The following is a 16,198-nucleotide window of genomic DNA, read 5'->3' as shown; positions in this document are numbered from 1 at the left end:
ACTCAGCTTGCTTTATAGTTCAGCACTCACATCCATGCATAACTATTGGAAAAACCATAGTCTTGACTAGATGGGCTTTTGTTGACAAAGTAATGTCTCTGCTTTTTAATATGCTGTCTAGGTTGGTCATAAGTTTCCTTCCAAGGAGTAAACGTCTTTTAATTTCATGGCTGCAATCACCATTTTCAGTGATTTTGGAGCCCCCCAAAATAAAGTCTGACACTGTTTCCACTGTTTCCCCATCTATTTGCCATGAAGTGATGGGACCAGATGCCATGATCTTCGTTTTCTGAATGTTGAGCTTTAAGCCAACTCTCTCACTCTCCTCTTTCACTTTCATTAAGAGGCTCTTTAGTTCTTCTTCACTTTCTGCCATAAGGGTGGTGTCATCTGCATATCTGAGGTTATTGATATTTCTCCCAGCAGTCTTGACTCCAGCTGTGCTTCTTCCAGCCCAGCATTTCTCATGATGTACTCTGCATATAAGTTAAATAAGCAGAGTGACAATATACAGCCTTGACGTACTCCTTTTCCTATTTGGAACCATGTCCTGTTGTTCCATGTCCAGTTCTAACTGTTGCTTCCTGACCTGCATATAGGTTTCTCAAGAGGCAGGTCAGGTGGTCTGGTATTCTCATCTCTTTCAGAATTTTCCACAGTTGATTGTGATCCACACAGTCAAAGGCTTTGGCATAGTCAATAAAGCAGAAATAGATGCTTTCTGGAACTCTCTTGCTTTTCTGATGATCCAGCAGATGTTGGCAATTTGATCTTTAGTTCCTCTGCCTTTTCTAAAACCAGCTTGAACATCTGGAAGTTCACAGTTCACATATTGCTGAAGCCTGGCTTAGAGAATTTTGAGCATTACTTTACTAGCATGTGAGATGAGTACAATTGTGCAGTAGTTTGAGCATTCTTTGGCATTGTCTTTTTTGGGGATTGGAATGAAAACTGACCTTTTCCAGTCCTGTGGCCACTGCTGAGTTTTCCAAATTTTCCAGTTTTCCATATTGAGTGCAGCACTTTCACAGCATCATCTTTTAGATTTGAAATAGTTCCACTGGAATTCCATCACCTCCACTGGCTTTGCTCGCAGTGATTCTTCCTAAGGCCCACTTGACTTCACATTCCAGGATGTCTGGCTCTAGATGAATGATCACACCATTGTGGTTATCTGGGTCATGAAGATTTTTTTTATACAGTTCTTCTGTGTATTCTTGCTACCTCTTCTTAATATTTTCTGCTTCTGTTAGGTCCATATCATTTCTGTCCTTTATTGAGCCTATCTTTGCATGAAATGTCCCCTTGGTATCTCTAATTTTCTTGAAGAGCTCTCTAGTCTTTGCCATTCCATTGTTTTCCTCTATTTCTTTGCATTGATTGCTGAGGAAGGCTTTCTTATCTCTCATTGCTATTCTTTGGAACTCTGCATTCAGATGCTTATATCTTTCTTTTTCTCCTTTGCTTTTCACTTCTCTTCTTTTCACAGCTAATTGTAAGGCCTCTTCAGATAGCTATTTTGCCTTTGTGCATTTCTTTTTCTTGGGGATGGTCTTGATCCCTGTCTCCTGTACAATGTCATGAACATTTGTCCATAGTTTATCAGGCAGTGTCTATCAGATCTAGTCCCTTAAATCTATTTCTCACTTCCACTGTATAATCATAAGGGATTTGATTTAGGTCATACCTGAATGGTCTAGTGGTTTCCCCCACTTTCTTCAATTTAAGTCTGAATTTGGCAATAAGGAGTTCATGATCTGAGCCACTGTCAGCCTCCGGTCTTGTTTTTGCTGACTGTATAGAGCTTCTCCATCTTTGGCTGCAAAGACTATAATCAGTCTGATTTCGGTGTTGGCCATCTGGTGATATCTTGGGTTGTTCCAAATAATTGAGCCATCTGCATGCTATTCAAAGTCCTTTAAAAGCTCATAAAAAGCAATTTAAAGCATGTAAGTTATCTTAATACACTACTGAAGAATTAGATTTTAATTTGCAAAGGTCAATGGACAGGATTTCTTACATAAAAATGATTTTTTTGCCCTTGTTACATGGGATGTTAATTCCCCGACCAGGGATTGAACCTGTGCCCCCTGCAGTTGAAATGGGGAATCTTAACAACTGTACTGCCAGGAAAGTCCCCTGAAAATGATTTTATATGTATGACATATATTAAGATTTGATATATATATATATGTCTACATACAAATGCATATGATATATATTGTCTAAATAAAGAAAAAATCAAATCTATTATTAGTGTATATGTATTTATTGTGTAGAGCCAACATCAGATTAAAACACAGTTTTAATTTTCATATGGTTTGACATTTCTAATAAAACCCATGGAATGATTGCCTCTTGGATTTTAAATTGTCAGTCATAGTCTAAATGGCTGTAAAATTGTTTGTTTTTCCATGATCTCTAACTCCAGAATAATTTCTATTCAAAACCTTTCCCCAAATTTCAAATATGAGGCTTTTTTTTAGTCACTCATTCTTCCCTCTCTTTAGAAGTTTTGAATTGTTTTCCTTGACATTAAAAGTTTTAGGAGGATTCTGTAAAAATTGTTTTGGGAGGAGGAGGTTCTTTCAAACAATAGGAAAGGAATGCTGCTGCTAAGTCGCTTCAGTCATGTCCGACTCTGTGTGACCCCAGAGACGGCAGCCCACCAGGCTCCCCCGTCCCTGGGATTCTCCAGGCAAGAACACTGGAGTGGGTTGCCATTTCCTTCTCCAATGCATGAAAGTGAAAAGTCAAAGTGAAGTCGCTCAGTCGTGTCCGACCCTCAGCGACCCCATGGACTGCAGCCTACCAGGCTCCTCTGTCCATGGAATTTTCCAGGCAGGAGTACTGGAGTCCTGCCTTCTCCAGGAAAGGAATAGATAGCACTTTATTTTCTTAAAGAAACATGGGAAGCACACGAGCATAATGTCAGGGGATTTAAAATTTTTTCTCTCAGCTTGATACAAACGTCGTGGATTTCTGAAACATCCGGTTATCAGGAGAGTTTTCTTTTTTTTTTTTAAGTTTTAGCGGGGGTGGACGGTCGGTCGGTGTAAATTCCTCACACTTGAGCACCACCTTGGCTCTTTCTTGCCTTCCAGGTCTTATTCTGAAGCCTTACATTGCCATTGGTCTCTTCCGGAGAAGCCAGACCCGCTTTGCATCGCCCAGAGTCTATTGGAGTTCCTCAGAACTGGAGCTGGTGGAGAAGACTGCAGCCCCAGTAGGTGCACCGACCCGCAAGCCTAGATTCCCAAAGCCGGCTCCCAGGCGCGCCCGGAAATCCAGTCCGAATAGGCACAGTTGCCATGGCACCAAAGATGCTCCCCAAGCATCCTCATTCCCCCGAGGAAAATGGGCCCGGGGCAGACGCCTCCCTCCACAGTAGTCTGGCAGGAGCTCCCCTTCCTGGATTTGCCAGTACTCCTACTCGTCTCCTCTCCAAGAGGTTAATCAAGGTTTGCTCCTCTCCCCACTCCCGCCCACCCCCGCGTTTCCATACGGTTTGTTCACAGGCCCCTCCTAGGCCGGGGGTGAATGCTCACTTACACTGACCGCTGCGAGGGAATTGTTCGGTGAGTGCTGCCTATCTTCAAATCAATGCCTGCCCAGAACAACAGAAAGGGCCTCAGATGTACTGGTTTCCACAGAACCATTGTCAGGCTTCACAGAGGCCGTTCTGAACCTAATAAATAATGTCAAAAGTCTCTATCGCAGCCAAAAAATGTTCCTTTTGAAGCATTTCTAATAGTATTTTTGTTCTGCGGTGTCTCCCTGTGTCGCAAAGAATTTGCACCTCACAATGGGGATGGGGTACATCGCGTGCCACTTCACCATGTGCCCAGGGATGGGCCCGACCCCACTTTGTTCTGCTCTCGCAGGTAAACGGTTTCACTTGCCAACTTGGGCTTCAGTTTAAGGATGTTTTCTAAGGGCCTTTTGAATCTCTAAACAGAGGTTTGGAAAACATAATTGAATGTCTGTAATTTAATAGTTAACATGAAATTTGATTACTCTCCATGTGCCTAGGGGAATTCTTCAGGCTATATTAAGGTTTTTATGTCAGAAACCTGAAGCTAGAACCTCTTTGGAGGCCCCTGAAACACATGGAACTAAGGTTAATGCAGAAGAGACACTTAGGGAACATTTATATCAACTTGTGGTTTTAGGCAGTGTTTTCGATTTTGGTTTAAGGTCAGTTAAACTTAGCAGCTTTTCACTGTGAGGCAATGCAGAAACTAATTTAGCAAATGATTTTATGAGTTTAGTTTTTTCTCTTTTTAATGTACTGTTTTTTTCACAGAGTGAAACACAAATCAATATTACCACGACATTCACGCAGTTTGAATTGCAAGTTTCTTGCAGTTTTTCCACAAACTTGGATTTATAGAATTTGATACATGGAGGCTGTAAAATCCTACTGCATTTTCCCCTTCAGTTCAATATATATAAAATATATATAAAGCATATATACTACCGTATATATACTATATGTAGTATGTCTACATTTTTGTGATCAGGGAACTCTGATGTGGTGTATATTTTTTTTAAATATAATGCCTATAAATACCTTGGACACTAGTATCCTGTGGAATGCATTTGAGATAACATGACTCAAAACTCTATTCTAAATATACTAGAATCCATGTAAACCAGTAGAGGTCAAAGTAAGGGCTTCTTTAAAAAAAAAAAGAGGATCAAAGCTAAAGAGAGTAGTCCTTCATAAATACCTCCAGAAACCCATTCTTCCTTGGAGGAAATGTAATGAGCTGTCTTAATTTACCTCATTTTTGGATGCATATGGTTGGGAGTTTAGCTGTCCTAACTATGACCATAGTTTAGATAGTGATGGTAAAGAACATTTGCAATTTTGACTGTCATAGTTATGGGGTACGGGTGTTCAGGTCTTTCTGAGAGGCACTAGAACTTAGACAAAAATGCCCCAAGGTAAGCATAGTTAAATCTTTCTTACTGTCATTTTTTCTGAAAATCATGTTGATTTGAACAATTGTAATTGAGTATGAATCAATTTTAAGAAATAAATAATATGCGTATTTGCATTGGAGTCTTACTGAGGACTAGAACAAGGTCCTATAGTATAAAATCAATGTTGCTAAGGTTTTGGGTCACAGCTTGCTTTTATTTTTTCAGGGGTATGTGATTTGATTTAAGGGTTTTTTTTTTTTTTTTTTTACTTTATTTTACTTGACAATACTGTATTGGTTTTGCCATAAGGGATATTTATTATCACACACTATAATAGTCTTTCTAAGAAGATAATGTGTCCCTTTAGGGAAAAAAATGTTTTCTGAAAGTTTTGCTGAAAAATAGTGATAAAACTAGTACATGGAAGAAACAAAATATTTAAGAGCATCTCTAGTGAACAATGTTTACAAGTGAGGAATCCTTTTTAATATATAAGATAAGTAATAGTTATGACAGATAATGCTTCCTGAGTGTGTATTTTATATGAGACTGTTCTAAGCATTTAGAATATATTAATTCATTTAAGTCCTCACAGTGGCTTCATGAAGTAGTTACTATTGTCATTAGTGCCACTTCACATATGAGGAAGCTTTATTCTTAACGATTATATATATGTTTGTATATTTTGAAGCTTATAATTATACCTGCTAATTGACTCATTTGTGTCCGACTCTTTGCCACCCCATGGACTGTTGCCCACCAGGCTCCTCTATCCATGGGATTCTCTAGGCAAGAAAACTGGTGGCTTGCCATGCCCTCCTCCAGGGGATCATCCCAACCCAGGGATCAAACCCAGGTCTCCTGCATTGCAGGTGGATTCTTTACTGTCTGAGCCATCAAGGAAGCTTTATACGTGATATTATTATATACTAAACAATATTTTTTTGTATATAAGCCATATTATTGTGTACTGTGTCATTAGAACTATTATATAAGTACAATGAATATATGTGTATATTCTATCTATATAGATATCATATATAAATTAGTTTTTATTTCATGCTATTGGTACCTAAGTGAGGTAAGTCTAGAAACTCTACTTATATCCCTCTTCCTTGTAACAAAGTGGAGAGTGGGAGGTGAGCGTTGTGAGTTGAGGACATATATATCTGAACACTTTGAAGAGCAGAGATGATCGTCACATAGTTCTTTTTGTGTGAAGCAACATCATCTCTGTGAATGAAGTCTCAGAAACTTAAGAAAGGGAAGGTGGTTTTGAGGTTTGTTAAAGATGGTAGCGCTTTCCAAGATTACTAGAGCTGACCTGCATCAAAGTGGTGGAAGGGACGGGACATCGTAGAGGGAGAGGGAAGGAAGAGCTCAGGAGCTGGGCTGACTTGGGTCTGAAGAGCCGGGAGCACATTCCTGTAAATGTGATCTGAACTTAGCACCTCGTCTCTCTATATTTTGGCTGCAGTATCTTCTCAGTAAAATTGGGGTAACATTTTGTTTACTGCAAGGGATACTTTGGGGATCAAGTTTCTACCAAATCAAAGCATTTTGAAAAGCACAACTGCAGTGCAAATGCGAATAATTATTTTGTGACTAGTATAGACAGTGGTGGTGGTGGTTTAGTCACCCAGTCATGTCTGACTGTTTGCAATCCCATGGACTGTAGCCCATCAGGCTCCTCTGTCCATGGGATTCTCCAGACAAGAGTACTGGAGCAGATTGCCATTTCCTCCTACAAGTATCAACAATAATTAGCGCAAATATCACCATCAGTTTGCAGGGCTAATGGAAGGCTTCCAGATACAGCTGCCTTACACTGACAGTGAGTATTATTTCTGGTGACCAGGTGATCATGTCTCTATATTCTTTACCATCATCAGAGCATTGTGGGGTTAAGTAGTACTGTAGTATCTCTTTTATTGATGAGGAAACAGACAAAGCAATTTGTTCAGACAGTGACTTCCTCCAACACTCATGCTCAACATTCTGTATTTTTAAAATGAAGTAAATAGTTGATGAATTAACAAAATATTTCATTAAGAACCTTCAGTTTAGAAGAATTCAGAGTACAAAATGATAGTCGGCAGTATATACCATCACAAGTAACTTTTTTTTTAAAGGTGGTTTTAAACTTAAAAAAAAAAAATTTCTTGGCTGTGACACATAGCTTGTGGGATCTTAGTTCCCTGACTGTGATTTGAACCCATGTTACCTGCATTGGAAGGTGGGTTCTTAATCATGGAACCACCAGGAAAGTCCCTCCAAGTTTTTTTTCTTTTTTTAAAGAATGGTTCCAGTTGTAAGTGTATTTCATAATGAAAGAACTTTATCACATTTCTCATGTTTTGACTCTGTAGTTAGTCAGTTTCCAAACCTTAAAGAAGATTTGACAATCACAGATAATTTAATATACTTACATAGCAAACTCATTAAAGAGGAGAAAGGGCTGCATTTCATTTTGAAATTTACCTTTTAAGTAGACTACTTAGGAATGGATTATCTTTAGATTTTAGGGGATAAGGTTGAATTTTGAAATATATTTAAAGATTAATCTTTTAAGATTAAAGTTGAAATTTCAGTCTTACTTTTAGTCATACTACATAACAGTACTCTTTTTTCCAAAGCTATTCACAATGATTTATACTTACTCATAAAAATAATTACTGATGCTCAGTGTTTATTGAGCCCTTACTCTGTGTCAAGCACAGTTCTGATTCTTTTATTATAGTATTTTTCCACCCTCCTTTAAAAAGAGTATTTTTTTTTTTTTTTGCCACAAAGGTTTGTCCATCATTCTTGCTTGGTCTCTTTTGTTTATTTTTAGCAACCTTATTGAGATAATTTGTACACTATACAAGTCATCCATTTAAAGTGTACAATACACTGGTTTTTAGTATATTGACAAATATGTGCGGCCATCATCACAGTAAATTTTACATTTCACCTACTCAAACAGAAATTTTATCCCCTTTAGCTATCATCTTTCTATTCTCTCCTTCTCCACTCTCCAGCTCTGAACAATCACTAATTTGCTTTCTGTCTCTAAAGATTTCCCTATTCTGGGAATTTAAAATGAACAGAATTATATAATATGTGGTCATTTGTGACTGGCTTTCTCCACTTAACATAGTTTTTCAATATTCTTCCATGTTATAGAATGTCAGTATATTATTCCTTTTTATGACTGAATAATATTCCACTGTGTGGCTAGACCACATTTTGTTTTTCCATTGGCATTATTTCCACTATTTGACTATTATGAATGGTGTGGTGTGTACATTTTTATTATGAAAAACTTGTGTGTATAAGTTTTTGTGTAAATATATGTTTTCATTTCTGCAGGATGCAGTCTCTCCTTTAATCTTCCCAATATTTCTGATGGCCTGTTGTTACCTCTTTTTACACAAGTGGAAACTGACAAGAGGGAGGTTAAGTTCCTCGTCCAGAGTCACATGGCCTAAACAAGGCAGAATCAGGCTGTGAATATAGGCATAGAGTTGGGCTGATTCAGATTTTCCTTGTTACTTCTCTTTAGATCATCTTTGCTCTGATGGATTCTGAGACTTTCCTTTTAAAGATATCTAAGAAATTGCACAAAAGAAATAACTACTATTTAAATATATCCACCCACTCAACCTTTACCCATCATCTGACTACATGTCAAACACATTTCCCAAAGTGAATCTAGGAAATAAAACTCTTAACAAATGTAATAGCCAGCATGGAATTAACACCACTAGCATAAATTATTTTTAGAAAAGTCACTCACTTTGCCCTAAATTACACTTACCTTCTTAATACACAGTGTGGATGGATATTTGGAATGGCAAAGACCATCCCCAAACTGTCTATTAATTAATCCTCTTGGGGTAAATCCCTTCCTTTCCGAATTCCTCTTTGGGATAAAACCAGTATTGCATGTTAGTTTCTTCCTTCCCACACCTCCTCTAGGTTAAAGTTGAATTCTTTGAGATAGAGATTTTTTTTTGTGTGTGTGTGACTTTAACAATGTCCTCTTCGCATGTCCTTGCATAGGGCCAACAATTGCTTGTTGACCCATTTTAACCTCTTTTGAGCGTCATCTTCAAAGTGTAACTGTCCTTGACAATGAAAGAGACCTTCCTATTGTCTGGTCCTTCCAGGCAAGCTATAGCATGGAGCTAAATGGCTTTCAGATGGAGGAGTTGACCAGAGGAAGGAGACAAAGTAAGCTGTTGTTCCTGAGTGACTTTGCGAAAGTTTCCCTTTTCTCTCTTAGAATGGTGCCTTTCTATAGAAGATGACAGACGTTTTGACAGGTGCAATATGCTTTGAACTGCTGTGTCCGAAAATTCTTTTGTCTTGGATTTTCCCAGCAGAGTGGTACATCTTGGGATGCTGATATGCATATTGTTTGCTTTTCATTTACTGTGGCGAAGTCTTCCTTCTCGCTTCCCCTCCACCTCTCTTTTTAGGCCCTTTGCATGCATGTCACTAACCCAGATGGGAAGACAAGTATTGGTGCAGAAACCTCTCCCTAACCTCCCCCCAGCCCCCTTTTTTTTCTCGAAATGGAAATCACTTCTTGCATAGTTTTCTCATTATTGTCAGAAAAAAAGAAAAAGAAATTACTTACGAGACAAAGAACAGTGACACATCAGAGGCAATGACTGATAAATTAAAAGCCTAATATGAATAGTACCTAATATATATGGACCATGTGTCAGATACTATGCTGAGACCTTAACATGAATTGTCTACTGTGGAAAAAAGTGAAAATTGTCTATGGCCTAATAAACCCAGTCACAATCACTGTTTACATTTTGGAGCATATCTTTTTAATATTTTTTCTTAACATATTGCATCTTTGTACTCTTCTTGCAAAAATGAGCTCATACTGCATACATTGCTTTATAAGCTGATTTTCCTCCTCATCACACTAAATTGTGGCTATCTTTGCAATATCAGTAAATAGTGACCTTTATTGCTGTTTCAAAGACCTACAGAGAATTTCATTGCATAGTCATAATGCAATTCGCCAATCCGTTATTTGGGGACATTTTAGTGACTTGCAGATTTCACTATTAGCAAATATTTTTTGTAATTAATATGATGAATATACCTTACATGTTCTTATTTGTATTTTTTTTGATTATTTTTATACTATAAATTCCTAAATGTGGAAGGCTGGTTGAAATGCATGCAAGATTAAACTTTTGCTTCTCTTTTGCCCTTGTCAGAAAAATTCTAAAGTATTTCACTGGACATGCTCTCTGACTTCTAGAACTTAAAGAACTGGTATTAGAAAAGATTTAGCCTAAACTAAAAATACACACCAGAGATCCTAAATTAAATCATTTTGTGTCTTCATCTTTTGCCATGCTAAGTTTGATCTGCACAGATTTTTCCACTTTGGTATAAGTGTAGGAAAGTTTTTATTTGACAAATTAGAGGACTTCTCTTATTTTAGGAACTAAACTGGGAACTTCCAAGCACTAACTGTTCCATATCTAAGTGGATATGGAAACAGAACCTTAATATGACCCAATTTGTTTCTCTGGATGGTATTTTGGGTATTTCTGTTAAACGTGGTTGTTGCCCAGCATCTTGTCCCAAGTATGACTAAAAAGAACAGCCTGAACCAATGTAGGAGGGAATTGTTTATTAAATAAAATTGCCCTGCCCTCTGTAATACATGATTTTATATTTTAATTAATATTTTCCTTAGTGCTCAAAAATTTCTAGGATCAGAGAAAGAATGTACTAAATCTCCCTTTTTATTTAGAGAGGGAGTTTTGGATTTTGCTAACATAAGAAATACTTAAAGGTAATGTTGAGATGTTCAGTTATCTACCTTTCAGAACCATCTAAAGATACTCTTACAAATAGCTGAAGCACCTTAGCATATAAGCAGTAACAAACAGAAGTCAAAGAAGGTCAAGATGTGTCCAAGTCTGACAAAATAATGACTATTTAGGTTTACAGAGCATCTGAAAAATCAAAATACTGTGCCCTGTGGAAAATGGTGAAACACAGCATCTATGATTTAGACTGAAAAAAAAAAAAAAAGGGACAAGAATACATTTAAATGCATATGGAAATAATGAGTAAAGGTACATGTAATTTTCAAATAAGGACACATAAAGTAAAACTGGGTAATCTGCTAAAATGTGATTTTTATTTCCAGTTTGTTTTTCTTGTAAATCTTATGGCCAGCTTATCTTGTTTACTTGGTAACACCGCCCCTGTCAACACACACACACACACACACATACACACACACTTTCCCACCCATCTCTGGGTTTTTTACTTTATTTTACTCAGTGGCTCTCCACAGTCTAAACTGAACCCTGGCTATGAAAATCAGCATAAGTTATGAATTCGGCTAAGTGGGAAGAGTTACAAAGTCACTTCTGCTTTCGTTTAAGCAGCAGGATGCTGGCCGTTTGGCCGGCCGTGGGTCATGTGATCTGCTGACCTCTATCTGGGTTCCGTGACTCTGCCTAGTAACAATTGATTAATGGTGTATGGTGACTTTGAGAGCAGATTTCATCAGTTCCCTTGAGTTTGAAGACTTCCTCATTATCTTAGACCTTTCACTGCTGCCCTTAGGAAATTTTACTCACAAATTAGGTGGAACAAAGTCTTCTCAAAGAAAATTATTTTCGGTGTTTGGTCATCGGGGAGCAGAAGGCTTGATGGTCATTTACTGCATTGAAAAGGGGAGTGGGAGGCAAGTGATAATTATAGGGCCCAGACAGCATTCAGGCTTCCTCCCTCTATGCTCCAGGACTGGGTTTTTAGAAGAAGCTATGTAAAAAACAAACAAACAAACAACAACGAAAAACTTGTCACTCCAGTGACGAGTTGGCTTCAAACAGTGTTTTGGTGGGGAACGGTGGGGTAGGATATTGATGTTTGTGCTGGCATAGAGGTTATGAGCACATTTATTTCCTGAGCTTTAACGTCCAGTAGCTGCCTGGATTCAGTACGGGGACTGCTGGTTGTCTAACCAATCTCTCTACTTCTCAGTAACAGAACCTGAGTTTTATTTAGGGCAACAATGTGCTAGGTTGAGTGTTCACATCTCCATACCTCCCTGCAGCTAGAGTAGCTGTGTTAACAGCCTGTTCTGGTCAACTAGTCATAAATAGAATTCCACTGGAAAAGCTACCATTTTCTTGATAAAAAAGGAACAGATTTGGTTACATGTCCTTTGTCTCTCATGGGCTTCCCTGGTGGCTCAGATGGTAAAGAAGCTGCTGCAATGCAGGAGACCTGGGTTCAATCCTTGTGTCAGGAAGATCTCCTGGAGAAGGGAATGGCAATCCACTCCAGTATTCTTGCCTAGAAAATTCCATCGACAGAGGAGCCTGGTGGGCTACAGTCCATGAGGCAGCAAAGGAGTCAGACACGACTGAGCAACCTTTGTCTCTTGCTTTTCTGCTTCTTCCTGCTTCCCGACAGATGCAGTGCCTGGAGGCGCAGAAGTCCACTTCTGATTGGGCAGGCAACAGCCACAGGTTAACGGTGGTGCCTGTGGGAGCAAGAAGGCAGCTGGGTCTGTGGGTCTTTGATGACTTCCTGGGCTGGTTATGAGCCCTGAGTTCTTTATGCTTCAATTCCTTGTTATGTGAGAAAAATCAAACCCTTATTGGGTTAAGTCACTGAAATCTGGTTCCTATTACACACAACTGAATACAGCCCTGATCAATGCTATTCAAATCCTGACTCCATCGTTTTCCACTTGGCTGATGCTCTCTAAACCTCAGTTTCCTCATCTACCAAGTGGGTGTTGACAATAGCCATTCCTGCCTCAGAGGCTTGTAAGGATGAAATGCAATGGACAATCCATGTCAAAATCATAGCGTAACATCTGATTGTGGAAGATGCTGATGTAAATTAGGCATTATTAGAGATTTAGCTCTGGCTGCTGTCTCCTCTGATGTGCCACTATGTTTTGTCTCTCTGATATTCAAGTTAATACCATCTTTTTAAGATCTAGATGACTAGGCATTTATTAATGTTGGGATAGCATTTGACACATACTTACTTCCCATCTACTGTATATGTACCCAGTCCATGGACAGATTGCTAAATCAAGAAACAAGGTAGAATAAAAGCTGTTAAATATAATGGGATTATGATCTGAGAGGCTGTTTCTATTTCCAGAGGGACAAAGAAACTGGACTCTTAAAAAACTGAAATAGAGTTGATTTATTGTACAATGTTGTGTTAGTTTCAGGTATACAGCAAAGTGTGTACATATATAGTGTGTGTGCATTTTTATATACATAAATACACACATAAATGTTTCTATTCTTTTTCACATTCTTTTCCAATATGTGTTATTACAAAGTATTAAATATAATTTCCTGTGCTATTCAGTAGGTCTTTGTTGTTTATTTTATGTATAGCAGTATGCTCAGTCATGTCCAACTCTGTGGTTCTATGAACTATAGCCTGCCAGGCTCCACTGTCCATGAGATTTTTCAGGCAAAAATATTTGAGTGGGTAGCCATTCCCTTCTCCAGGGGAATCTTCTTGATTCAGGATTGAACCTGCATATCTTGCATCTCCTGCATTGGCAGGCAGATTCTTTACCACTAGCACCACCTGGGGACCCTCTATATAGTAGTGCGTATCTGTTAATTCTGAATCCCTGATTTATCCCTTCCTCCCCTCTTTCCACTTTGGTAACCATAGTTTGTTTTCTCTGTCTGTGAGCCTGTTTCTGAGAAGCAAGAATCCACCTGCAATGTGGGAGACCTGGATTTGATCTCTGGGTTGGAAAGATCCCCTGGAGAAGGGAAAGGCTACCCACTCCAGTATTCTGGCCTGGAGAATTCCACAGACTATGCAGTCCATGGGATCGCAGAGAGTCAGACACGACTGAGCAACTTTCACTTTCTTTCAATCTATTAATTCTGAATCCCTGGTTTATCCCTTTCTCCCCCCTTTCCTCTTTGCTAACCATAGTTTGTTTTCTCTGTCTGTGAGCCTGTTTCTGAGAAGCAAGAATCCACCTGCAATGTGGGAGACCTGGATTTGATCTCTGGGTTGGAAAGATCCCCTGGAGAAGGGAAAGGCTACCCACTCCAGTATTCTGGCCTGGAGAATTCCACAGACTATGCAGTCCATGGGATCGCAGAGAGTCAGACACGACTGAGCAACTTTCACTTTCTTTCAATCTATTAATTCTGAATCCCTGGTTTATCCCTTTCTCCCCCCTTTCCTCTTTGCTAACCATAGTTTGTTTTCTCTGTCTGTGAGTCTATTTCTGAGAAACTAAGCATTTTCAAGGGGACACAAACCATGATTTGATCCCAGATCATTTATATTTTACTGAATTAGAGATTTCTCTTTATTTCCAGGGGCAAGGAATCAAGAGTTCAGCTTGTGACTAAGCACACACTTTAGATTATGAAATCTTTTGAAAGCAAGGTTTGTTTATCAGGTTTTTGTGCCATTCAGAAAAACAAGGAAACTTTGGTATTTTCTGTTGTTTACAACCAGAAAATGCCTGCTTATTAACGCTTTTATGCCAGGATGGGAGGGTAAAATTATGGCAGATGGGCAGTAATTGGCTCCACTAATAATCAGAGTTTATTTTAGGCATTTCTTTCACCTTTAGATTGCATTTTTGGGTAACAAATGTTTTTTTAAAAAAAATTATAGGCTTTAGGAAACCTAAGTTCTAATTTAAATTCTGTGTTACCTTGAGTTAATTATTTACCTTCTCTGGGCCCTGGTTTCAGAGAAGCCTCATTCATTACTCTGGTAATGAGAAGGACTTTCAGGGATCATGTTTTATGATTCTATGCTATTTCTAATTTTACCAACCTCCCTGGTATACCTACGATATCCTATTTTATCTACTTCCATTTGTTTGTGACCTTCCTTTTTGCTCTCTCAAGCAATACCTTAACTTAGTCCAATACAATTCTGTATTCTGTGATTCCATCTCTTTATATCAGACCTTAGAAGAGAGGGACAAATGGATCCAGAAGTTGACAGATGGTCTTGATTATAAACATAAAGTACCTGTGTTTTGCCTCTCTATTGCATCATCACCACCATCATCACAATCACCACCACCACCATCATCATCACCATTACCACCATCATCACTATTGTCTAATGGCTAAATTGTACCGATTAGTTAGTAGATGCCAGGCCCTGTACTATGCACTTAATACATATTTCTGGCAATGGAGCATATAAGAAAGTCTCTTGGGATTCTTAGGAAAGATCTACTTATTGCTGTCAAAAGAGAGGCACTTGGGAAGCAGCAGGTGTTTTTACACTGTGAAGGCAGGTCAGGAGAATTCCGGAGATGCAGGGCCAGATGCTCATCATTGCGAAACAGTTCTGTGGATCGCCCACCCCAGGCTGCTTGTTAACAGAAAAATAAATACATGATTTAAGCCACTGCTGGTCAAGTTTTCTGTCTCTTGTAAGCAAAAACATTCCAACTGATATAAATGACTATGTGCCAGACACCAAGGTAAGTCTTTTACGGTCATCATCCCATTTAATCTCACAGCAATTCTAAGAGGTAAATACTGCCATTTCCCTAATTTTAGAGATGAGGAAACAAGTTGAAAAAGCTTATGTACCACATCCAAGGCACAGACTGTTAGTGACTCTCTGATGACGCCCTGTCTTCCCTGGAGGCCCTGAGCCACCTGTGGTCAGGGAATGTCAGTATCATATCCTCGTACCTCTAAGTAGCAGGTGGACCTCCATAAGTTGGTGGGATAATTATCGAGTGAATGCTCTGCTTTTCATTTCCAGTTCATTCTACCCTCTTTTCATGTTGGCCTCAAGTCAATACAAGGATCACCATCAAGGGATGGTGCTTATTAATAAAACATTCTATTTTTCCATGTTTCCGAATAGGCCTGATGGAGTAAGAAATAAAAACTCCAAATAGTTATTTATATCATCAGCAGTGTTGCCATTTCATTTTATGTTCTTAGGGGAACTGCTTAGATTAGGAACATTCAGGCATTAAGACTCACGAGATTCATAAATTCTGTCTCAAGTCTTTGAGGAGACTCTGTCGCTTACTTTTTCCTCATCCCCAGAGTTACCTGAAAGGTGTCTTGGGTGGAACTGGAGCAAAGCTTTCAGTGTAACATTTTGTTGTTGTTGTTGTTCAGTGGCTAAGTCATGTCCAACTCTGCGACTCCATGAACGGTAGCACACCTGTCCTTCACTATCTCCCAGAGTTTGCTCAAACTCATGTCCCAACTGAATCAGTGGTGCCATCCAA

The 16,198-nt window shown here is 38.8% G+C and overlaps 1 protein-coding gene across 1 annotated transcript in view; it reads left to right on the top strand.

The window, feature by feature from the left end:
• C5H12orf42 (chromosome 5 C12orf42 homolog) overlaps nt 1–3,557 on the top strand; it is a 111,794-nt gene extending 108,237 nt beyond the window's left edge. The window contains 1 exon segment of the mRNA XM_052640593.1: nt 3,253–3,557. Coding sequence (XP_052496553.1) covers nt 3,253–3,557 — 305 coding nt within the window.
• Nucleotides 3,558–16,198: the final 12,641 nt, after the last annotated feature.

The sequence above is a fragment of the Budorcas taxicolor genome, chromosome 5, assembly GCF_023091745.1.
Source record: "Budorcas taxicolor isolate Tak-1 chromosome 5, Takin1.1, whole genome shotgun sequence".
Lineage (NCBI taxonomy): Eukaryota > Metazoa > Chordata > Mammalia > Artiodactyla > Bovidae > Budorcas > Budorcas taxicolor.
The sequence above is the reverse complement of the archived record's forward strand: the minus strand, read 5'-3'. Positions and strand labels throughout refer to the sequence as shown.